The 26,093-nt window shown below is 45.1% G+C and overlaps 1 protein-coding gene across 3 annotated transcripts in view; it reads right to left on the bottom strand.

Moving 5' to 3' along the window:
- Window positions 1-6: 6 nt before the first annotated feature.
- LOC116850545 overlaps window positions 7-26,093 on the bottom strand; it is a 163,253-nt gene continuing 137,166 nt past the window's right edge. For all 3 annotated transcript variants that reach the window (XM_032828952.1, XM_032828951.1, XM_032828953.1), the window contains 5 exons: window positions 11,076-11,281; window positions 8,443-8,578; window positions 5,558-5,697; window positions 2,036-2,300; window positions 7-391 (listed from right to left, as the gene is read on the bottom strand). In XM_032828952.1, the coding sequence (XP_032684843.1) occupies window positions 324-391; window positions 2,036-2,300; window positions 5,558-5,697; window positions 8,443-8,578; window positions 11,076-11,264 (798 nt within the window). In that variant the 5' untranslated portion in view covers window positions 11,265-11,281 and the 3' untranslated portion in view covers window positions 7-323. The remainder of the gene's footprint in view (window positions 392-2,035; window positions 2,301-5,557; window positions 5,698-8,442; window positions 8,579-11,075; window positions 11,282-26,093) is intronic.

Raw genomic sequence — 26,093 nt, 5'->3', positions numbered from 1 at the left:
ATACGCGTAATTTAACGCACAACGCGAAAATTAACGTGGGAATTTCCGACGAACGGGAGAAAAAAAGAGGGACAGATCAGCAGCGCCTCCTCGCTCGCGAAGGAAACGGAAACTCCTCGCGTTCGATCGAGGTGTCTACCATGATAACGTATTGATAGTGTGTCGTCTGCCTACGGTTATGTGGTCTCTAACTCCACTAATTGCAATTATAAAAAATATAAACAACGTGGGTAATTTATTACATAATAATGTCACACGAGGGTGGCTTCCAGGCCTTAGAAGATGAGCACAGAGGGCGGAGGGCGGAGGTGTACCCTCGGTCCTTACCGCGGCATCAGTAATCCCGCGACGATCAGCACGGCACACGGTCCTAACGCTATACTTCCGCTCGCTGGAAAAAGAAAGAAAAAGGAGAATGAAAGTGCTGCACGGCGCGTGCCTCGCGTAAAGAAAAAAACGAAGAAGAAGGGAGAGACCTTTCATAAATATTCAGGGAGAATTTAGAGTTTAAACTTTGCGCTCAAATTGAAGCTTAGTTAGGCGAGTTTAGCCGAAACGATTTCGCGCTTATAAGCGCGTCGCAAAAAGAGGAAAGAGGAAAGAAGAAGGAGGAGAAGAAGAAGAAGAAGATAACGAAATGGCCGAATTAAAAGGGATTGACAGGAATTCGTTGCGCGAAATTGGATTCTTAATCTTGCGATCGCGCGCCTCTTGGCGCGTCCGGCGCCTGGCAAAAAGCTTCAAATTCCTTAGCGCTTCCTTAGCCGCGCTTCTAAAAACTTGTGCTTTGTTGCGAAACGAGTTACGTGTTTGTACTTTGGCTTTCGTGCTATGGTAGAGCCAACACAGCGTATCGGCAAAATGATGTTGAGTTGCTGAACTATCCGCGCGTCACGAGTTGCAGGAGTTAACATTGAAAGGGCCAGGAACCCATTATTTCGGCGACTGAACCCTTCTCACGCAGCCACAAAGCCTCCTATGCCTTTTTACGGACTTCTAATCAATATTAACGACGTGGAACGCGTATTGAAGAGAAGAAAAAAAAAAAAGAAAGAAAAGGAAAGTCACTTTTCCTCTCGCTCGCCTCGGAAAGCGATTCTTATCCCCCTTCTCTCGTGGCTGCGATACGGGTAATGGTGCTTCTAGACAGGTCCTCGTCCCGATCCTTCTGATATCAATGTAAATAAGATGTCACTTAGCACGGTCAACATCTTGACGGGCTGGTGCTTGTATCGCCTCGAAACAATTTAAGGAGCACTTGGCCCGATCTCTCGAGCGCTAAGTGTAGTAAATAGAATTCGACCCGGTTAAGCGATCGCTTAATCTCACGTTCGTCGAGCCCCGTCGTGTACAATTTAATCCTCTTATTTTCGCGATGTCCTTAAACAACGACAGAGAAAAAGAGAGAGAGAGAGAGAAAGAGAGAGACGAACGTTAACATCGAAGGAGATATTTCGATGAATGTTAAGGTAAAAGTATTATCAATGCACGCACACTCTACCTAATCCTGGATATTTTTATCGTTTTGGCCCTTATGAATATTCAAACTTTCAACATAAAATATATTCTATGCTGAAAATTTAAGTGTACTTGCATTTAAAGACTAAAACGACAAAAATGGAATTAGATGTGCGTCCGGGAATTGATACTTTTACCTTGCACGTTAAGAGAAGAATCGGAATGTTACAGATTATATTCTGAGAAATGTATGAAACTTTGAATATTGAGAATTTCAAATGTTGAGAAAAAGATATCCATTTATATCAACAATGTAAAATTTCTAAGGAACAATTCTTGGTTTTCTTGTCATTCATCTACTTATTTAAAACAAAAAATCAGTCTATAGCTCTCACTAGATTCAGCAAAGGTAGTCGAATTAAAATACGACGCAGGGGAAATCAGCGTTACACGCGGCGGAGTATAGCGTTCCGCCCTCGTCATCGCCGCGTCATCTACCCTCGGTCCTTGGCTAAGGTTCTCTCTCTTTCCCTTCTTCTCCTCTTTTTTTTTTTCTTTTCTCCCCTTTCCTTTTTACCTAGGATATGCTCGGCATGCGTGTGCCCTTGCGCCCTTGTCTCCCTGCTCTCCATTACCGGCATCTTCAGGGGCCTCTCACCCTCTATGCTGAGCTCATTCGATTTCCAATATACGGTCGCTATCATCGCCAGGCATTTGATCTTCAAGTCTCCCTTCTTGAAGTGCTTCGGGCGCAGACGGAACTCCAGACCGAGCGTGGTAGTCTTCAGACCCTCCCGGTCCGCGTCGGTGACGTGGGGCCCCTTCACGAACTGCATGTCGACCTAATCGAAGTGAAGCGGTAGTGTATACTCTCTCATGGACGACGACTACGTCTACGACTACTGCGAACGACGCGGAGAAGACGGCAGTTTCTCTCGCGGAAATATTTGCAAGTCGTCCGTCGAGTCAATGTTTAATTCTGTGGCCAGTGGGCTCACATTCTCCTCGTGTCTCTACCTTTCTATCGCCCGCGCGGGTTATATTTAATTCTCTGAGAGACAGTGACGGCGCCGCGGCGGACGCTCATTAATTCTGAACGCGGGGCAGGATGCACTACCGGAAGTGAGGAGGAAGATGATGTGCCTTGGCCAGCGGAGGTGGCTGACGACCTCAAAAAAAAAAAAAAAAATCGAACGAAGAACGGACATCGTCCATCCAGAGATTCGCGCGGCCATAATTAATTAATCGTCCGGAGTTACTCTCTCCAGCCTCTGCCAGATATATTGTCTTATTTTCCGCTTTTGTGCCTTCAATACGTAATAACGTCGTCGAATTAAATGCCGTTATCTGTTTAGTCCACTTCTCGTTCTTGGAAAATTGACTCTTAACCCATGCGCGCTTTCCCCAAGAGCACTACGTAAACTTTTAATGGCGTTCGGCGGAAGATTGCTATCAGCCCTTATTACGTCTTGTTACAATGCCCGCAATCAGAATTAAAGAGCATCTTTAACACGCAGCGTGTACCGATAGCGTTAATTGCACGAGTTTCTCAATATTACACTTGCTTGATGCGATGGTGTTTCCATTTTTTCATAGAGAAGCGAGTCTTGGTTAGAAATTTATTCCATGCTTTTGATTAAGCTGATTCCAATTAGTTATCTGTTTTGTGTAAAATGTTATTGGTTCAGTCTTTTAACGTGACGTGGCAATTGGAACTTTATTAATAATAAGGAATAAAAAGAATCTTATTAATAATTAGGATTTATTGATAACTAGGATCCGATAATGTCACTTTATACAAATCATAATAAGCTTCCAGTCGAGGAATCTCATATATTTTTACCAATCGACCGAGAGAAGTTCAGGTGGGCTTGATAATTGCGAATTTACGCGGTTTCCCGGTCGGAATAATGGAAGCGGACGTTATCCCTTAATCGTAAGGTTATTGGTTCCGCGGGAGATCGCCCGATTAATGCGTAATTCAGTTTTAACAAGCCGCGAACTAATGCGAGCGCGCGCTAAAACACTAATCAGGCAATTTCGCCGCGAACGTGGCGGCGCAACGCCCGAAGATTAATTATCCGAGAACCAATTATTTGTTCGCGAGCGAAAAATGGCGGAAAAACAACAAATAAGTAGGAAAAAGGAGGGGGAAAAAAATGAGCGCGGCGCGCTCGCGAACTCGCGCGCGCGCTACGTGCATTTTGCGAAATTAATTCTCGCGCTTTGTTAGCGAGTAATCGCGAGTCAACGGCACGTTAACGGCCGACGCGGCTCGGCGGTCGCGCCGCGACGCGACGCTACGGTACGTTTGCGCATTATTTTCCGCGAGGAAGCGAAATCGCCGCGGCTTACTGCCGCGATGGGAAACTTTTGACAGCCCTCGAGAACTGTTACGAGCCATCCCACCACGTCGCACCGGTAATACCAAACTGCGCTCTTACGGGCGTAGGAAACCTCGTAACTCGTGTGTCACGGCGGCGGTAAAACATGATGTATTACAAGGAAGGCGTCCTTATTAAGCTACACGAAGGTTCAGCTTTGTCATCGGCTCGGGCGACTACCCTACGGCATTTCGCAGCCATATTCCGCGATCGATATTCGGCAATCGAGTCGACAGATCTGGACGCCCAGATAGGCAGATGTACATACATAAATTTGGCAACAATTTTATTGAATAATTTAATAAAAATTGCGCCCTTTATGAGTGGTTCATGTGACATTTATTTCATATGGTACTTGTCGCATAGAGTAACAAAATACGAAAAAAAAAAACGATTAAAACAATTCTCAAAACAATATATGCAAAATATAATATAAAAATCTGAGTATAACTTTTAGCTAAATGCTGTTTTGCATCAATGTAACCAAAAATTTATAACGTTGTATGATGGAAGTTTAATGATTAAGTCAATATGCAATATATATGTCTCAAAAGTTTAATGAAAAAAATTGCAAAATATACACTATCGATTGTCTCACGTCGTGAGAAATAATCATGAAAGCCTATCTGGACGTCACCTTGACGGAATTTCAATGCGACTATCACTCGAATCGTGTAATCGCAGCAGGGAGCCGCGTAAATTCGTGATTAACAAGCCTGACCCGCTCTCGATCGATTAAGAAAAAGAATATGAAACTCGCTTCTTCATAAAGCGACGGAAACGTCGCGTGCAAGTGTAATGTCGTGACATTATACGGAGAGATTCTTGTAGTAAGAATTACTATAGAATTTTGCAGTTGAGGAACAGAGATTGACATTTCCAGCAATAACTGACTATACTCTCATTTCATGTGTACTATTAATATGTTCGCTATCCACGTCATGTATGTATGAGACTATGTGAGCGCCTGATCTCTCACTAAAGACCGAGTCCTTTAAATAAACCGTGATAGTGAACGTGTTGAAAGGTTTGCTGTGTTTCTAGCGAAATTTTCTAGATTCCTTAGCAAGACAGATCTTACTGACGGTCTATTCCAGCACTATTAGAAACAGCGAAATTGGAGAGAATTTATATGAATAGAAAACCGTGATATTCCCTCCGCGGTGTATCCATGTCGTCGTGAATAACGCGAAGTTAAATGAAAACGTATAATTTCCCATTTCAGATTATCCCGAGCTCTGAGCACGATCGAATTCTCGAGCGGGGCGCGATTCCCGATACTCTCGACCTTCGGCAAACGGTATGAGACTTTCAATTTTTGATTGGAGGAAATTAAGGAGAAGCGCGATAATGTACTTGTTAGTTACGTAATGCGATAATACTTACAGTTACATAATGCGATTAGTCAAAGAATCCACCGATAAAGCTGCCTCTTAGTTACTCTCTCTCTTTCTCTCCCTCTCTTTCTCGTTATTCTCTCGTTTTCGAGCGACATTCTGCGTAAGAGAACGCGGATCCCCCGACCAGTCTAGTCGGATTTTCCGAGATCGCGGCTTATCATGAACGTCGCGAAGTTTTACGCTTCCGACAGTCTGTGACGGTTACGGTTTCACGCAGAGGGAGAGTAAGAGAGCGAGACAGACAGACAGACAGATGGATAGGTAGATAGATACAGCGAGAGAGAGAGACACACGCTGCGTGTCTGAAGCACTCACTGGGTCGGCGTTGATGAACCAGCTGAGTATGGCAGGTGGCTTCGACTTCGCCGAAGTGCAATTGAACCGCACGACGTCGCCGACTTGATAACGATGTTTCCCGGGTCGCGTCGTGATAATGGGCCCCTCCTCCGGCAGGGCTGGAAATACATACGAAACGCTCATAAATAACGCCACCGTCGCCCGCTCGCCCCAACCCTTCTCTCTACCTTCCTACTCCTCCTCCTCCTCCTCCCCCTCTTGTCCCGCACGTCCCTGACGCTTGCGGCGGTGAACGCGCCGGCGAAAGGGACACGTTCCTTCGATTAATTCGAGTTCGCGAACGGGGCTTTTAACTCGCGCGCCCGCGCGAATATTTTAACGCAAACGCAACGTCCCATCCGCGCCGTGACCCGTAATTTTGTTGCGGCGCCGCTTAACTTGTTTACGCTTACCGGCGCGGAAATTTTAATGGAGTAACACTTCGCCGTAATCATCGCACTCGATGTAACGCGCTTAACTATATTGACAGGCCGGATATGTATAGACGCGCGCGTTGTAGCCGTTTGACTGGGATATCTTTCTCTCTCTCTCTCTCTCTTTCTGTCTCTCTTTGTCTCTCTCTATTTCTCTTGTCGCACTGTAAAATAAACAAATAGTCTTATCTAATAGACCTTCGTGATTATCACGATGGGTGGCAATCAATAATGGAAAATGTACAGTTCGTTTAATTACACTTATGAAATGAATATATTGTGTATTGAACTAACGATTACATTTACATCATGCAATAAGATAAATTTCGTGTTGGACTAATGCAGCAACAAATTTACCAAAAGTTTACATTTTCATATTACACTTAGGGCCAATTGTTCCAACTTTTTGGTAAGCTATGTGACATTTAAATCATATGTCTGTCTTCGTTTTTTCTTCAAATTGGACAGAAACAGACACACATGATTTAACTGTCAGGTAGCTTACCAAGAAGTTGAAACAATCGGCTCACAATATAACATTATTGTTTCTAATAAATTTTGATTATTTTTGTCATACTTCTCTATTTTGTCATTCTATGTGATAAATATGGATGTAGTTTGATCATGCCCGAGGGACTAAACGTTACTGAACTTCATATGATTTAATATATTTAAATTTGCTGTAAAATTTATGTACGTCACAGTCTATCGGGGATATGTCGATCACGAATAATTTAAACAATTGAGGAAATTAATTATTAATCAAGGTATAATCAATCAAATCAAAATTTGATTAATAATTAATTGTATTAATCGATATAAGTTATTTCTCACGGTATATACAACGACTGATTAATTTCGATTATCGATTTGCCGATTACTTTGGTTGGGCAATGTTTTAATCGATTAGTGCGCACAACACTGCCAAAGATACACGTCCCAAAAGATGAAATAATCGGGGAAGGAGGGCAGAGGGGATATATTAAATCGACAGATCGCAATGACTCGTTCAAATATGGAAATCCTGAAATTATCAGGGACCACCGTCTCTCCTCTTCCCCGGCGCTCTTTCGATATTTTACACTGCGTCTATTCAGAGAACCCAATCGTCGCAACGAGTGACAGTTGTCTCGAGACTATAACGTCTATGATCTTTGAATCGGAGACGATCGTGAATCGCGAGAGTTCCGATGTATTTTTAATAAGGACTTTTGAACAGAGTAATAAGAATGCCGAGACTCGCGGACATTTTTATAAATACTCGTCAGACCGAGTTGCCTTTGAGTCGACATCGCCATTAAATTTGTCGACGATGACTCGTTTCTAAAATGGAAACGCCACGTTTCCAAGAGCCATATCCACACGTGCAGATAATAAGGCGGGATTAACGGAAAACGCTTAAATCGACGAAAGTAAATTATAGACGTGATATTAATGTTGGGGATGAATCGTCAGCGATTCGTCACCAGTCACGATATTTGAGGAGCAGATAATGTCCCCTCGCAGGTGGATTAAACTAACTAACGCGACGTAATTAACTCTTTCGGAGCTATCGGAACTGCAATTTGTTTCAATTCTCGCGTTAAGTGGCTTATAAAATCGTCGGAGCCGTTAAAATTCCTAATCCCCATCGTGTCTCTCTTCAGAATCTCTCTTCTTGGAATCGTAGCCCTTTCGTCGAACAGAAAAAGAGAGAAATATATATATATATATATATATATATATATATATATATATATATATATATATATATATATATATATATATCTGTGTCATAGAATTAAATTACTCCAAGTCATATCTCCATTTTCTCTTTCTCCCTATTTTACCTGCCTAACTTTGCCTCCCTATTGTTGATTTTTGTTGTCGTCAATTCCCTCATTGTGAGCAGATTATGTTACTTTAAATATTTACTGTGTTTAATCTTATTTGATCTTTTCTATTTTCTTTACATTTTCACTTCTTTTTTTTATATTACTTATCTATTGCCACTATTGTACTTTTGTTACATTGCACTTCAGGGAATTCCATCCCAGAGCGCTCAATAAATGATGCTTTCTCTCTCTTTTCTCTCCCCTTCCCCCCTCTCTCTCTGTTCCACCGGGAACAGCTCCTCTTGCACGGACATAAATAAATCATTTTTAAGGTCCGATTTTAATTCAGAAGTGAATAAAATTACGATTAGTCAGCACGGCTTTCTCCTTTCGGTGGTCGTGATAACAACAACATTTGCTCGGATAATGAGAATCGGTGAAGAAGAATAGCGCCTCGGGAATAAATCAGCGACGTAACAATATCCTTCCCTCCACCTTGCCTCCCCCCCCTCCCCGCCCCGACCTCCTTCGCCAAGTTTGCGGGGCTGGATTGCCGTTATTGCGCGATTCCTTTGAAAGATAAAACTCTTAATTAATACGAATCTGCTGCTCTCACCGACTACCAGCATATCCGAGTGGTCGGAAACGGTTTGAAAGGATGGCGCCTCCGCCGAAACTTCGCATCTGTAGCGGCCCGTACTCATGAGGTTCACGGATTGAAGGACGACCGACCGCTCAGTGGAGTTGTGAATCTGAAAAATAACGAAAAACACACAGAGAATACTTCAGCGCATTTGGAATTTATCTCGCCGGCTGATGAAAAATCAAACGAGGTCGAGCGATTCGCCCGAAAAGATGCGACGAGTTGAATTCCCCGATAAAATAACGGGACATTTTTCGTTAGCCAGGTCGTTGGTCATTAGTCGTAGTACGTCTTCGGATATCCTCTGTCGCGTTAGCGAATCGCAGCTCGACCGGGTGTAATAAATCTCACGTGCGCAACATTTTCTCGCGGCGGCGAATCGATCGAATTTTCGGAATTTTTATCCTACCTCCCACCCGCTGTTACCACCTCCCTCCCTCCCTTCTCTCTTCCCCTAAATCTCGACGAGTGAATAAAATTGTAGGTACATATATTCGCGCGTATTCGTCTTTCGGGCGAAATGAACTTCCGTATAACTTCCGCGGAAATTTTCCCCAACCGCAGTCCAGTGAATCACCCTGTACTGACTCCGGGAAGGCTCGCTCGGACGAGTTTTCGCCGGAGAACCGAATTTTTTCGTATCACTCAATGGCGCGGAAAACCGAGCGAGTGATATAGTCGGAGGAGAGGAATTGAAATTATTGGAAATATCATTAACCCAGAAGAGTACGCGACTCGGCCAGGTGGAGGAAGAGGGCGAGGTGGCGGAGTCGAGGGAAGAGGGTGGAGGTGGAAGAGGAGGGGGACGAACAGGAGGAGGAAGAAGAGAGAGACGCAACTCCCACGGGATCAATTTGTAATGCGTTATCTTTTGTGGCGACGACGACAACGACCACGACGACCACGACGACGGCGATGACGACGACGACGACGACGACGACAACGACGAGAACGAGGACAGGCAATTTCAGACGTGCCGCGACGCACTTAACGAAGAGAGCCGCGCCTCGCGTTAAATTAGTTTCGCGAAGAACGTCCGGGTCATCGTCGCCGGCATCCTCGCAATTTTCATCCTCGCGACAGGGAGCGTCGCCGCCCGACGACGAGCGCATTTCACGATTCATTATACTAATCGATGTAATTATAAACAACGATAACGGCCACAGCAGAAACCCGATAATTTCTTAGGGCACCCGAGCCAATCTCGCGCGAGCGCGCGGTGATTAATGTTAATATTAAGACTCATTATGACGAGGATCGCGTGCCGCAGCCCGCCTCATTTGTTTATCCGCCTCGCTCGTGCGAGTAAAACACGCCTGTTTCACCCTGGCCCGCTCCCTCACCCCTTTTCTCTCTTGTGTTGCCGGTGTAAGTGCCAAAAATGAGAGCCTCGCTCTCTCTTCCTCTCTCGGGGGTGAAACTCCTTGTGTACCACCGTACCTGTTCATTTAGGAGGCGAAATAAATCACCCTCACAAACGACACACTAAGGAGGACGATGTCGTGCGGTTATTGTTCAACGCGGTATTTGTTGTTTCCAGACTGCGCCGCTTACGATCTTTATTACCCTCGCCCTGTCGTCGAAGTCGCATCTGTTTTTGTTACTATCTCTCCATCGCGCGACGTATGGCGCGCGCGCGCGTATGTGTGTGTATGTCATGCGTGCGTGCATGTCGCGACAATTTCGGTCGTCGACGTAGAACACTCGGACGCGTATTTCCGCGCTAGTTTATCTTTTATCTTGCTATTTGTTTTCCGATTGGAAAAAAACATCCGTGCGCGCGCGATTTATTTGTAAACGGCACAGATATGAACGTCTCCCCTTTCCTGTCTCCGTGTGTCTCTCGAACTGTTATAGAGTTTGGAGAGATTTCAGCTTGCTCTTTCTCCACTCCCTCTTTCCCTGTCTCTCTCGCTTTCTTTTTTTCTCCCTCACCTTCTGATTGACACACGTCTAAAAATCAAGTTCGTACGCGGTGGCCGCGATGAAAAGTAGGTCAACCATGATGCCATTCCCATGGGAACGTTTCCATCAGGACGCCAATGGCGCGGCCCCTCCGACGCGGGGCACGGAATCAAAACACCGTGTTATTATCGGGGCGTCGGGGTTCTCTTTCTCAGGACTTCAATCGCCACCTCGCGCACCGTTTACGGTCCACGGTGACGTAAGGATCGCCTGATAGACGAGTAAGCCGTCTATCGGGCGCGATTCGCGAAAGTGACGAGGGTAAGAACGAGGGAGAGACGTTCGACCCTCGCACGTCGCACGGAGAGTCGCGTACGAAATAGATCTCGCGAATTACGAACTCGTGAGAACACGTTCTCGCGCTGCCGATCCCCTTAACTCGGTCGCCCGCGAAACGCAGGCGACCGTAGAGAAGTCTTCTCGGAGAGAAAGTCGCCGAGAAAAGGCAAGAAAGAAGGAGCGTCTGAAGCAAGAGCGAGTCCATCTTTCAACGTGGACCTCGCCTTGCTTAAATTATTCCGGCGCCGGACACCTCGATTTCATTATCGTAGCTAAAGAAGAGATACGAGGGCAGGATAGTGGATACGTAGACGTAGGGAGGACGTAGAGAGGACGTAGAGAGATATATATGTAGTCCTTACATTCGCGGTGACACCCGGCAGGGGGAACACCAGAACAGGTGGCTTGTCCTGGGGTACGTATCGGTAGAACTCGTTACCGTCCTTGTACCACTTGACCGAGTACAAGGTTTCGCCGTCCAGATTAAAGTTGCACTCGAGACGTATATTTTGCCCGCGCACCACGTGCTCCGGCACCACCAGCTCCAGCATCCTCAGGCCGTTTGTTTCTGCAAGCACACGAAGCAGGCGAGATCAGAGGAAAGCCGCGTGGTAATGTATAGCGAAGGCGTGTGCGTACGTACGTGTGTTTGTATGTGTGCGAGAATATGATGTGTGTATGTGCGCGTACACGTGCGTTGAACGTAACGAGACGCTTTCAGCGCGAGAGCTTACTCAAAGAAATTGAACTAGAAACGAATAATTGGAGTTTTCGCGAGCTGTTTTTGTTCAACACGCGATTCTATTGTCGTGGATAAATGTTAGTCGGAGGAGGACAACGGTGGGTGGTAATTGAAATATCAAAGATAAGTCGGGAATGAGGGGAATGTATCGCCGCGGCGCTCAGAATCGACGAGAACTCGTTGACGACAGTCGTGCAATTCGCTCTTTCATCCAACTTTCGACAAACTCCGAGAGAATTAGTGCGGTCTTAATTTCGCGTGATAGTGATAGATTTTGACACCAATTCTCTCTTAAGTTTTTATAAAAGCCAGAGGAATGGATGGTTATCGTGAAGCCGAGCACTTCGACTAGTTCTTCAGAGTAATTCTTGATAACGTAATCCAGTGCGATCTGAATATGGAAAGTTAATGATGGTGATAGGTTAAAGAAGGTGTAGAATATATAATATATAATGAAAAGTAAAAGAGAACCGTGGCTTCTACGATTGATAGGGGAGACCGGATAGACTTAGGGGTATATTGTCCATGTGCTTTCTGTAGTATTTATCTTCAGAGGAATAATGGATACAAAATCGTAAAATAGTCATTTTAAAACATAGATACTTTTCCTTGAGTTTCATTAAAATCGAAATAATATTATAATCAAAAAATAGAAAAAAACTGATTTAACAGGAGCAAAGTAAATTTTCGAGAAATTTTGTGTTAATATTCTCCATCGTGAATAAATAAAGTTGAATGACACGTTACTAGCTAGAATGAAGTTTCTTGCAAGTTTATGATGTACTGTTTCGGATAATAAAAAGCAATTTTCACTCATAAGATGATTGAAATCGAGCATATGGGTGGATGAAGTAAAGTTGGCTCATAATGAAGGGCCGGCAGGAGAACTGTAGAGAATCTCTCGCGGAGACTACGGAAATATTAACTAGGATGCATATTTTATATGTGGTTTTCTTTACCCTGCGTTACTGAGCAAATGAACCCGGTACCAGCGCAACATGGCCATTTTGCTGCAAGTTTGCAGTTTCAACTAGCAGTAATCACCTCGATAGAACCTCATTGGTTACAATATCGCCATTACGCAAAACTGCTGCTTTGTATCTTGGTTATTACGAAACAAAACATACGCTTAACAGAATCGTGCTGAGCATTAGCACATAGAAGAAGAGATTGGCTTTATTATGTTTGTGCTGTCAGTCACAATTAGTGGCATTTTCGAAATTTTGAAATATATGCTATATCTAGCCGATCTTCCTTATATGCAAAAATGATAGATGCAGGACGCATTTATTTGGCACTTAGTGTCTCAGCAATTTTAATTTTTGCCATTAGATGACAAAAATATAGCGCTACAATATTAATACACATGCCTGCCGATCGGTATGACAAAGGACCACACGCGCGCGCGCCGCTTTTGAGAACGTCAACTTTCAAACGTTCGTATATCTCGACAAAAAATCGACGTACAAGCATGAAACAAGCGCCACTCTCCTCGGCGTTTCGCTTAGCACGCGTTTGTGTTGGTCGCGTGTGTCTCATCATCACGCGTTTACATGCACGATAACGAAATGTGTATATATATACATGATATGTCGCGACGCATAGACGTCGGAATACATTCTAAGAAATCCATAACAATTCCTTCACATCGCACGACAAAGAGCAGAGAGCTGTCAGACCGGTATAAAAATAAATTCAATCAATTAAATGAACTGCTTAATTTAAATGCTGTAAATTAGCGTAACACGTGTAGAAAAAGACAAAATCTTGCTACACGAGGTCTGAAAGTTTAGACAGCAGTTCAGTAAATAAACATACGTGTCGCTTGAAGTCCGAGTTTCGATAAAATTCAAGCAGTCTGTCGTGATTGGACTTTGTTGTTGTGGAAAACTTAAATTAATTATCGGGACACACACACATACATACTCTCTTTCTCTCTCTGCACAGTTAAATATATCAAAAAATATTCAATTCCCAAGTAACACCGCTATTTAATTAAAACCTGATCATATTTTACAATATTTATATACGGCAAACAGAACGATGTCGGAAGTTTTCAACATATAAAGTACGAAGTTCCGTGCGTATTAAAAAATTTCACACGGAGATTTTTCGTATAACCCATAATTTTTCCCGAATAATCTGTGCTTGATTTCAAGACTTCGATCGATGTTAAGATAGAAGTAGCAATTCGCGGATCTAATCCTGGACATTCTTTTTATTCTTTAAATACGAAAATTTAAACATTTCCAACATAAAACATGTTTTATATGTTTACGTAAAATAAATTTTAAAATTGACATAAAATATACCTTACGCTCTGAAAATTTATACAAGAAATATATTTTACGTTGAAAATTTAAAATATTCGTATTTGAAGACCAAATACAATAAGAATGTCCAGGATTGCGTACGTGTTCGGGGGTATTGGTATTTTCACATTGCGCAATTCAGCAACGTCGATAAACAAAACGAGCTCGACGTTGTCGAACAACACAACGTGAGAAATTCCCTCCCGACTGACGTATGTTTGCGAGCACTCGGCCAAGAATTGACCGGCGGCGCCGAGGTCGAGTTATCATCTGACCTGTAATCTAATGCCTGGCTGGCAGTATCGGGCTGATATCGAAAATCAAGTCCCTAGTAATCGCTGGAAATAGGGTCGATCGCGGGAACCCTATAGAGGTTCCTGCATATTTCAGATGTCAGAAAGCAATCGTTTCGGCCAGCTTGCCGCGCTTCGATACGCGCGCGTATGGCTCTCATAATAGCTGAGCGTTTCAAAAATTCACGAGGAATCGTTCAGGACACGATGCGACGCGACGGGACGCGACGTTTCTGTCGAATAAACGACAAAGTCTGGGCGCGCGACCCGGCAAGATCGCGATCCCCCTTTGCGAAATGCGCGTCCGAGTGACGTCACTGGAAGGGGAGAGAACATCAAAGGAGGCCGCGAGACGCTGACGGAGGCGAACAAGACGCCGCGCGCGATACAAGCCTCTCTTTCGCGAGGATGCTCCAGCAATTCGAACCGCCCGAAATATACTGAGAGAATAGTGTGTAATCCACGGAACACGCTGTGCAGTCGACAAAGAGAGTCGGGGGCGGAAAGACGTAAAGAGAGTAAGAGAGAGAGAGAGAGGGGGGAAGAGAATTTGCGGCGACGCGCGTCGACGGAACACGGAGAGGAGAATGATGACGATAACGTCACAGTAAACAGGTGGTTGCCGCGAACGACAACGACGTTTACGACGTTTATAAACAAGGTATTCATTTCTTGACACGTTCTTCTTCGCGCGCGGAACGGCGAATTAAATTTTCATTCGAATAATGGCGCGGCGCGCGCTCACCCCGCAGTCTCATTGTTCGCGGAGACGCCCGTGTGACACTATCGGGCCGAAAGCGGGAGGGTTCTCGTTCGAGTGGCTGTGAAAAGATGCCGATTAACAATCTTAATTGCCTAGGAAACGATGTTTCCTCGACAGAAACGGAACGACAGGAGAAGGACGTCAAGGGAGAAAGAGAATGCCTGAGAAATTTCTAATTTATCTCGCGACCTCTCCCCAGAAGTACTGAATTTTCTCTCGGTGTCGTGGCAATTAAATCAATTAATTCACACATCTTGCGTTCCTTACCGCCGAACAGCGCACGCAACTGCTGCGAAGCTAAGCGGCGAATTACGGTTGATCCGATATTCGGCGAGGAGGAGGACGAGCAGCAATTCCGTGAGTCACACACGTCGTGTAGATTTTAATGGTTGGCGTCAATGTGAGTCGCTTCAAAGTACCGGCACGGCGTTTCGCAGTGCAACGGCTTAAGTGAAAATGTACTTTTGATTGCCGCCTTTTACGTGAACGTGGCGCGCGAGGATAAGTACAAGGGGTGAGGGCAAAGGATAAGCACGGGTATAAGCGCGACCATGGGCGTCGCTGGAATTTTTCCCGGTGTCTCGCTCTCGTTAACGATTATTTCAATTATCCCGCGAACGTACAGTGTATATCGCGCGGGGACCTCTCTTTTTCGTTCTTTTTCTCTCTTTTATTCTTTTATCGCCATAACAGCGAGAGTTTCACGAAAATTACAATAAAGTGCTATTTCTCGACTGGATTCTTTCCCGGGGTTTTTCCCCGTAAAACCGACAAGGATGTCTCCCTTTCTGTCTTGATGCCCGTGTGACCACGTCGAGCAATTTCTGGAACGACAGGGATAAGAAATAATTCCTGCGCTTCGTTACGTCCGCGCATTGCCAAGACGAGGAAACTGGCTTGCTTGTAGCTTCCGGCGGGATGACCATATTTTCTTATGTGCAAGCGGAATAACAGCACGGAGAAAACTCGGGACCGTCTTTCGAACGGTAAGAACTTTATTAAATTGAACAAGAATATATTTTTTTTTATTTACAAGCTGGAAATAGGTCACATTGTGGGGGCAATTTAAATCTGCCCAATTAACCGGAGGTATTTCTCTCACTTAAGCAAGAGTATGGTCCCCCGTGATCAATTATTTGTATTTCTTACTACAATTTACGCCAAGCTCACTACGCGTATTGCAGACGAGCTTTAATCGCTACGTTCGGGCCAGCCGCGGATAAACGGCAACAGTCCGAAATGAAGGAATCCAAAATGAATTCGGCTTATCTGCGCGAATTCCTGCTGGATTATAATTCCGAACGCTCGTATGGGTACTAATAGACGCCACTGGCGAGTTGCAGCCGTCGTAATGACAATGTGGCAATGCGTGACACCGATAACCGACACAACAGTACAGTCGATGGATCGTCGCGTCGCTTCGCGCCGGAACAAACGGCAGGATTCTCACGCGTGTCCGCCGTATCGTATTTATCGGTATAAAGGAGCCGCTATATCGACATACCGACGTTCCCATCCTCCTTTTTCTCCCTCCTTGCCCTTTTTCGCCCCATCTCGCCCCGTCCCGCTCCGGGCCGCCCCCGGGCCACGCTCGATTTAACCGCGAAACTTTGCGCCAGGTCGTGCGCGAAAGTCGCGTTATCGCGATAAATCGAATCCGCTCTCTCCCGATAATGATATAGATCTGCATCGCGGCTGGGGTGAATTTCCCGACGGTTCCGTGCGTCACGTGGAGATAAAAACAAAAAGAAAAATTGCGGTACCACGCGAATATTATAAATAATATTATCGCTAATCCCTTGCGCGCATTGGCGAAAATCGAAAATTCGGTCCGTGGAAGATTTCGGTAAATTACAACGGCGTATAAAGCGCGCCATGTTTTAACACATTTTGATGAATTTCACAAGTATGTGCTTTATTAGTCCTTCGCTTCGAAATACGCACGGGCATGTGTCGCGAATGCACGTGGTGTATGACGGCACCATACACACACACACACACACACACATACACAAACACGCACGCAAGGATAATACGACCACCAGCAGCTTGCGGCATCAAAACGGACTCGGCCGGAATTACGTTCTCGTGTTAAACGAAAGCCGGCCTGCGCTAACGGTATTATCGGTTTTTCGACGGCTGAAATCTATATTCGGCTGGTAAACATAATTGATCGCATTACAGTCTGTATTCCAGAATTATCTCCCCCGAATTATTCTCTCGACGGGCCAACAGTTTTGCGTTTGCAAACTGTACGCGCCACGCGGCTCTATCTTTGACATTATCTAATAATAATATTCTCCACGACGGGTCGTTGTACTCTCCACGAAAGTCGCCCAGTATCGAATATTCCTCCATCTTGTCATGCGAATATCCCTCCGTCTTGTCATGCGAACAATAAATGAAGATCAGATTCAATATTTAAGGTTCTGCGACGATGAAACGCGAATGCGGTATACCGTCGGGAGTCTTCGACGTGAAAACGTCTCGCAAGAGCGACGCCTCTCCTGTTTTCTCGGCCGTTGCTCGCTGGAGCAACTTCCTTAATAAATGTCCTGTCGCTCCTGTTATTTTATTATAAAACTGCTCGGGGGGACGATGAAGCCTGCGGCCTTTAATATCCGGGATACGGGATGCGATTCGTCATTTTTTCCCGGCATTCCCGCGACGAACCGCCGCGGAGAACGCGTCGCCTTGATTTAATATAAAATATGAGCGCACACGTTTTCTCTTGCTCTCTCGTTCTCTCTCTTCCTTCCCTCTCTCTCTCTCTCTCTCTCTCTCTCTCTCTCTCTCTCTCTCTCTCTCTCGTTTTTCCTCTCTCTCTGTTCCTTGTGTGAATTATATTAGCGTTTTGCTCGATATGTTTCGACATTACATCCATATAATTTCGAGTCGCGTAGCTTCCACGCCAAATGATAATGACGTTTCGGCGTATCCGCTATTTTTGGGGAGCATCAGCTGTCATTTCACGCCAGTTAACGGAACAATCCGGAGGCTACGATTGGTGCGTCAATCGACGTCGGCTGATGTGTGACGTATCTATTTAATATCGCATTAGACGCGCGTCAAACCGAATAACGAGCGTGTCGCTCGCGTCGTCCACTTTCAAACAAAGATTACCGCGGACTGCCGGAAGTGCAAAAATTGAGGGAGAGAAATTACTGTCCTCCGAGCAACGTTGATATGTAGCGTAGAATACACACATATACATTGTACATGTGTATATTTATCTGGCTTTGCGTCGCGTAACCTTTGCGTCAAATAACGCACACGCGACCACTCGATCCAAGAGTTTCCCTTTTTTTGGGGGGGGTCAGAGGGGACGGGGGAAATACCTTCGCGTGTTACGGCACTACTATGAAAGGACCGCTTTAACAAATTGCCTTTTAACGACCCGATACCGGGCAATTTCGTCCTTCTTCCTCCCCTCCGCGTCGTCTACTCCTCCGGCATTCCGCAATGAGCCCGTGGCACGACGGTTAATTTAACGTAAACTTTCGACGTGGCCTCGCTGCATAAAATATGCGAACATGATGAATTCGATCGCGCGCGCGCGCGCGCGCGCCACGCTTTGTTCCCTTTTCTCTCTCCTCTCCTCCTCTTTTTTCCCTTTTTCTTTATACCTTCCTCTTTTTATTTTGCCGCAGGGTCGAATGGAACGCGCGGAAGGGCAGCGTCCATAAATTTCCGCCGATTTAACCCTATTATCGAGGATCTCGCGATGAGTCGCGATGCGCATATCCAAACTCCGATACTGCCGGGTGCGCGCGTACGGTAGCCCGAAAAATTCGCCAAACGCGATTTGCGAAAAATTCGTCGATATAGCACCTCGTGACCGCGCGTTGAACTCGTGCGTATTGTTCGATTGAATTTTTATTTAAAGAGAGGGAGGGAGGGAAAAAGGACGAGGGAGAAAGAGGAAGTTAGGGGAACAGAGGAGCAAAGGGTGACAAAGAGGAGAGAGGGTACAGAGAGAGAGAGAGAGAGAGAGAGAGAGAGAGAGAGAGAGCGGGTGAGAGGTTAATAGAGAAGAAATGAGTACGAAGACAGAAAAGATGAAATATAAAGAGAAAAATGTGTGGTAAGAAAAAAGGGCTCAAAGAAGGAGGAGAGCGGTAGAGAAATTTGGAAAATGAGATGAAGAGGAGAAGAATGAGAGTGCAGAGGAAAGGAGAAAGAGGGAAAATAGGGGAGAGGAAGAGAGAGGGGGAAAAGAAAAGAGAGAAAGAGAGGAAGAGAGAGCAGAAATGGGGAGAGAAAGGTGGAAGTGGGGAGAGATATTGAAAGGGGACGGAGAGATACAAAGGAAGAGGCATTGAAAGGAGGAAGAAGGATACAAAAAGAGAGTGAGAGAAAATAGAGAGAGAGAAAGAAATAAATGTGGAGAGGGCGGGAACTCTGGAAGAGAGAATGGGGGAGAGGGGATAGAGCGGGGTGGGAGAAAGAGAGGTCGCCACTGTCAAATTGCATTTGTCATTCGCGTTATTCGTTGTGCACCTGTCGCTTGTTTTATTTGCTTGTGCGCAAATAAAATATAAGATAAATTTGTCGATAAGCTTCTCTCACCATTTTTGTCATCGACTCCTTCTGTCGCGCCCGACTGTTTCGATTTGTGAGGCGCGAATAGATTTTTTCACAACCGAGGAGAGTAGGATCTCCCATCCGCGAGTGGAACTCCATTCCCTTGCTCGTTCTTTGTTATTCGTAAACTATTCTATTTTCCTGCGTCCACGCTCTATTGCACGTAAAAGCGTCTCTTGATGGATTTTTAAACCCATTTTTCTGATCGCTCGTACGGCGTGACTGCGTCGATTCCGTGAGATAACCGCCGAATTAAATAGAATAACATTGTCCTGTAACAATAGTTGCCGCGGTCGTATCTTACCGGCGACAGTGCGAGATGTCACGTTAATTAAAAATTCTACGGAGAAAAAGGAGAGAAATCTCTTCCGTGCGCTGACGTACTTAGCGTTCTTCGGAAAACTCGAATGTGTCCCTCCGGCTTTCGTATCTTTGAACTTGTTATGCGTTTCTTTTTCTTTCCGATGAGGAAAATTTGCGATCTTATTCATTAAACTTAGAACTATTTTGGTGTTCTTCATCTCGCCCACTCTTTCTCTCTCTCTCTTTTTTTCTTATCCTTTCAAAGTAAGGGAGACCAGGGCAAGTTGGTCCAAAGATAAGTTGGTTATGTCATACGTTTTACAAGTTAGTGAGAACTTGACTGATTAATTGAGCGTTTATTTATTGTTTTCTGGAATATAGTCCCCTAAGAATGTGGATATAATTACAGAAAAATATATCAAGACATTATTCATAATTTACATTCACGCATAGAAAGTAAATATTTTAATGGAAGAAAAACTGGTGAATTAAATTCCTAGATTTGCGGAGGAAAGTGCTTCTTTTGCAACATAAGAAATATACTTTTGCTCCAAAGGAAACATTTCGCTATTTCTTCTTTCGATGTTCCATTTATTAATGCATACATGAAACGTATGGACCAACACGACCCTTGGGTCAACTTCAGCTGGTCTTCCCTAAAGGTATTTGTCGATCTTAATGAGACGACACAGATGTACCGCGAAGTACGAGGCGACAAATTAAACGACGCGTTTTAATGGAATCTGTCGCGACTGCGGATTCGAAAATTGAGTCCTTCGGGTATACAACAATTACAAGTAAATGTAACTGAATTACGACTGCTCGCGTGGAGGATGCACTCGAAGACAGGAATACTTCAAGGCGAGAGACTGATGGTGGTGCTTGACATCCCCGGAATTGCCCTCCCCTGAGTGTTCACATCAACCGCCCTTTCCCCCGTCAACCCTGCTTCACGTCCCCCGCCAGAATTCCAAATACACGGTGCACCGTGCTGCTCGCTTTATTTATGGCCATTGTGTGCTCGTCCTCAAAGCTCGTTGCGAAATTAACGACTGAGAGCACCGCGAGCGTCATTAAAAAATGGCTCGGGTATGTCGGGCGGTGTCTTAACGAAGGAAGGACGAGGTAACGAGAAAAATTTCGATCCCCGTGCGACATTTAAAATCCCGCGACGTTCGCCAGATGAGAGGAAAGAGAGAGAGAGAGAGAGAAGGGAGAGAAGGAGAGAGAGAGAAAGCAGAGGAGGATAGCTAAATTCTTAAAGCGTCATCTAGTTCATGCTGGTCTCCGTGCGTATCCTCAAGAGAAAGGGTGCAAGCTAAGTAGTAATTTCGGGGACATCCTTCAATTCGCGCACCAAGAAACAGTTTACCGTTACGCGGCGGTGCGGCAGCAAATGCGATATTTGTGTCGTACGTTTTGGAAGTAAGTAATTCGAATGTGGGTCAAATGTCTACAAAATTAAAAAAAAAAAAAAAGAAAAAGAAAAAAGAAAAGCTCTCACGATCTGCCTTTTTGCGCGCTCATGATAAAGTTCGCAAGATCTCATGGCAGCCAATCTCAGCGCACTGCTAAAAATTAATCGTAATTCTCTGCACGACGATAAAGCAGCCGCATTTTCAATCCAAAGCGCACACATTCTTTGTAAAGGGTCTTACATCCTACAAAGAAAGTAATATGAAAGTATCCCAGATAGAGACGTATATATATAATCTATGAACATGATTATAAAAAAAACATCAAACACTATAATATATTCGCTTGAAATATTTCGTTGCGCACGGTGTTTAGAGAATATTCTCTCACTCACATCAGTTTTACCGAATGTATCTCGAGGGGTTTCTCTGAACGCTCAACAAAACATTTATAAAAAAATACGTGTCTCTTATTTTTGGCTGCTCTAAAACATATTGAAAATCCAACGAAATCAATGAACAATACTCCCATATATTCTCTTGCTGGAGAAAAGACTTGGCGGACGGGAGACTGTATTTTTACAAGAAGAAATACAGATGAAATTGTCGTCACGATTATCCTTTTCGAACGCATGCACTTATCGCACTGAGAAAGCGAGTCAATTTCGCGAATTGGTCGAATTCGCACGGTACGGCGAGCGAAAAAGACGTAGATGGGAAGAGAGAAAGAGATGATGGACGGGAGAGAGAGAGGAGGGGGAGTGCGAGAGAGAGAAACAGATAGCGCACGTTTGAAAATAATGAAAATGAATTATAAATAGAGCTGCCTTCTCGAGCTCGGTGAAAACGGGAATAACTTCCAAAGGATGAGAAGAATAATGATGGTCCGTGCGATGGAAGCGGCAGGAGCGAGCAAGTTGCAAAAATAATGGAAAGACACAGTGTGACCACGCAAAATATTAATAATCTTGAGCGGCGATTCCGCGAACTCCGCTTCCGCCATCGTCACGGGAACGCGTCGAGATGTATAGTCCGGGTTCGTATATTATATACACATGTATACGTATATATAGCGCGCGCGCGCGCGCGACTCACAATTGGCGAAGTTCGAATAATCTTCTCTCTCCCGCCGACATTACAATCGCCCTTAAATTAATGCGACTTTCTGCGTCGTCTGCCGGCGGCGGCGCGCCCGAAGGCCCGCGATATTTCATCAAATTACCTTTTCGCTGTCCGCGAGCGCTCTCTCTCTCTCTCTCTCTCTCTCTCTCTCTCTCTCTCTGTCTCTCTCTGTCCGTCTTTCTCTTCCACTCTGCGGCGTTATGCTCGATTTTTCCACGTCTTACGCAGCGCGCAGAATTAATGTGGCCGTTCGCTCGCGGTTAAATCAATCGGAATTCGCGCGCGGTTCCGCGCCGCGCCGCGTCGTTCGGCCTTCTGCTCGCGAAGGATCGCATTTTACGTAATTTCCCGTTGACCCGTTCGCGATCCCGGCGAGAACGCGAAGCCTGCACGCTGCGGGCATTTCGTCGCGCTCATGCCGTGTGCTTTCTCTACATTTTTCTTTTTTTTTTAATCGTCTTACGTATAACCCCGGAGAATTACGGGATATTAAATCCGCGTTGCGTCGCCAGACCTTGCCGCACGTCGAAAGGCCGCTCTCTCTCTCTCAGGGCCGTTTGACCTTTCCGCCATAGTTCCTTTTCTTCCTTCTCCTGCTTCTCTTCTTTCTCTTTTGCTTCTTACTCTTTCGTTTTTTTCTCTTCTTAATGTTTCCTACCGACGTTCCGGCGGGTATTAGGAATTAATGTACCGGCATGACCGTCTCAATCTTGCAGTCCTTTTCGCTGCCGCGATAACGAATTCTGTAGCTTCTTTAGCTTTAAAGAGCGCAACATTATGAGACGTTACATTCTGCTATTTATGAAGTTTATTACGTTATATCGTGAAGTTTATTAAATTTCTCTCTCTCTCCCTCTCTCTCTCTCTCTCTCTTTCTCTCTCTCTTCCTATCTCTCTCTCTTCTTCATCGGCTTCTTTCAAAGTACAATTTTTATAAAATATTCTCGGTAGAGTAATCGCACTTCCTGCTTCATTACGTCTCGTTACCGTCATTAAAAAGTAGTCCCCCCATTTTTCTCTTTTCCGTTCACTTCAATACTTGCGATTGACCGGCGCTCTTGTTCGCCCTATATTTCTACGAATTGATGACTGCTCCGGGTCTCGGAGCTTCGCTCTCCATTAGTCAGTTCTCCTCTTTTATAAACGTTAGCGTCATTGTCAACGTTTCAACTGTTTCGACGCGCAGCCCGACAAAATATTTCTATACACGTACACGCGTTTCTACGTCCTCTATCTCCTCTCCCATCCTCCACCGCCTCCCGCGTCCAAACGTCCTCCTTCGTTCTGCAAACGTTACAAGGCCCCGCGAGCTGGCGGCGATATCCAACGCTGCGCTCGGCCGGGTTATTCCTACGGAAGGAAACGGGACATCTTTTATTCCCGCACTGACATGAAAAGGCACTTTTATTTTTGCGGACCGCCTCGGACCGTCATGGCGGCGCTTCGCCGCTATTTCTTCCCTCTTCAAAATTCTTCCTCCTTCCCCTTTGCCCCTTCGCGGGGTGGTATCAGTGCCGCATTCGTGCTGGGTTTACGCGACTTACAATATGGATATCGCTCATGCCTTCAAAGAATTTCTCTTTTTCTCTCTCTCGCTCTCTCTTCCGCTGCCGTCGCCGTCGCCGCCTCCGCCCTCTCAATTTTCCGTATTCCGCTCCTAATCGTCTTGCGCGACTCAGCGAGTCGCGCAGCGTTCGAACCCGGCTGCTTGCCAAATCGCTCATCCGCCAGTCTTTGTGAATCTCCTATCTTACACTCGGATATATCCTCGCGATTCTTATTTGTCTGTCATCCACTTGTCTCCTCGTTTATTTCCAAAGTGTCGCGGCTCGAGCGTGACGAACGTGGCCGAGACGCCGTCGAGGTCTGATCCTCCTATCTCGCGATCCTTTGTCAATTTACTCGAGTTCTCCAGCAACAACCGGCGGGTTTCAAAATATACCAGACAGTATTTAGATACGCTGAGAGAAAAATTATTAATGTCGTTAAAATTTACAGTCATTTTCAACCTCAACGTATTTTCTTTACTGAAATAAAATTGTAATAATAATATGCATATGAGGTTATAATTCCTAGCATTACAGCGCTGCAAAAAATGATTTTCCTGAATATAATTATCTCACTATGTAATTATAGTCACGAATACAATTTTTCATCAGTGCATTATATTTTAATTTTTCTCAATGTGTATCGCACGCACATATAATTATAACATAAACATATATAAAATTTCCGGGAAAAAGCAATTTTTCCTCTCTCTTTTTCTTGATATACAAAAATATATAAAAAAAAAAAGAGAGAAATGATTTTGCTTCCTTCTGCAAATCGGTGGCTGCCGAAAAGCAAGATACGGATATAAATCAAGTGACCCTTTATCCCATCCCAGCTTTCGCATTGTAGCGGTAATGCGGAGCATAAGTGAGCCATTGGCGGGACCCTCCCGTAACATCGAGAATCATAAAACATTAGATTCGATCGCGCGGTCCCTGCTAGTGGTGCTTTCTTTTTCTCTTTCTTCGCCGCTAATTCCGGCCCGCTCGTTTGCCGACGTTCCTTTATTAATCACCGTAAATAACCGCGAGGAATTACGCGGCATTAGGACTTGCGTCCGCACGCACTCGATTCTCATAAAAGGGCCTCTGGTTCGCCGCCTTGAATACACTGTTCTTCGCTTCTCCTCCTCTTCCTCCTTCTTCTTCTCCAATTCCCTCTCTCGCTGGGTTTCCCTTTTTTCCCGGCGCCGTTCTTTTATACGACGTCTCTCGCTCAAGCACGGAAATCTACGTAGGATTAAACGCGCAACTTCTCCTCGCATAAAGGAAAGCGCGTTTTCTCGGTTCTTTCCCGCCGCCTTCTTTCTCTCACCCCCTTTCCCCTCTCTCGCAAAGATATCCCTCCTCTCTCTCTCTCTCCCTTTTGCTACTTCTCGCGCTACCGCTACTTGATCTTTACGATCCCGCCTCAGTTTTTTTTTACCTCATCCTCCTCCTGCTCTATAACGTCGCGCGGCAGCGAGCCGCCAATTAATATGGGATCACGGTTGGATTCATTACGGTAACGTCGGGTGAAAAAGTATCGCGCGAGAAGGCGCCACCACTCTGGTCGTGGACTTAATTAAAGACGTCACCAGGCTAAAGACTTTTATTGAGGGGGCTTACAGCCGAGACGACGCTTATTAATTGCGAAACAGACGTATACGCCGCGAAAGAGAAACTTTCTCCTTTTCCACACATTCCTCCTTCTCCCTGTTTCTTTCCTCTTCGCGCGACCAACGATGACTCGCGATACACCAGAATTCGTATTCCGCCGCGCATTGTTTTTTCCTTTTCCCCTAACCGTGCACCAGTTTCATCGTAGCCCAATCACCTCTGGAACCTTGGGAAAACAACAACACACAACCGAAAATCAAATTCCAGTGTTTATACAACGGCACGCGAAAATAGCGCATTTTTGGGAAATTTATCTTTGTTTGATACGTGTGCGTGTCACACGCGTTTTTCGTTCGCGAAGTAAGCGATTTGTTTTTCATGAAAACGCAACTTTGTCGTCGATTGTAGAGATAGTCGATCGTTCGATCTCATCGAGCGAACCTTTCTAATTTCTAGCGCGAGATTTTGCGAGAGACAGGTGATGCCTCTCTCTCTGTCTCTATCTATCTATCTACCTCTATCTCCTCGTTCGTTATCTCTCCAACTCTTTCATGTTCTCTTCGGAGAGAAGGTATTATCGATCGACAATCCGACATGTGTGCGAAAAAAAGCAATTTCCTTCTCGAAACAATCGTCTCGCCGAGCTGTGTAGGTAGGTTTAACGCGCAGTTTCGGAAAAACTCCCTCCCCCCCCCCC

This window comes from Odontomachus brunneus, unplaced genomic scaffold (genome assembly GCF_010583005.1).
Source record: "Odontomachus brunneus isolate Ranch 3 - 2012 unplaced genomic scaffold, Obru_v1 Obru_scaffold_148, whole genome shotgun sequence".
NCBI classification, from domain to species: Eukaryota; Metazoa; Arthropoda; class Insecta; order Hymenoptera; family Formicidae; genus Odontomachus; species Odontomachus brunneus.
This window is presented reverse-complemented; position numbering and strand designations above follow the sequence as displayed.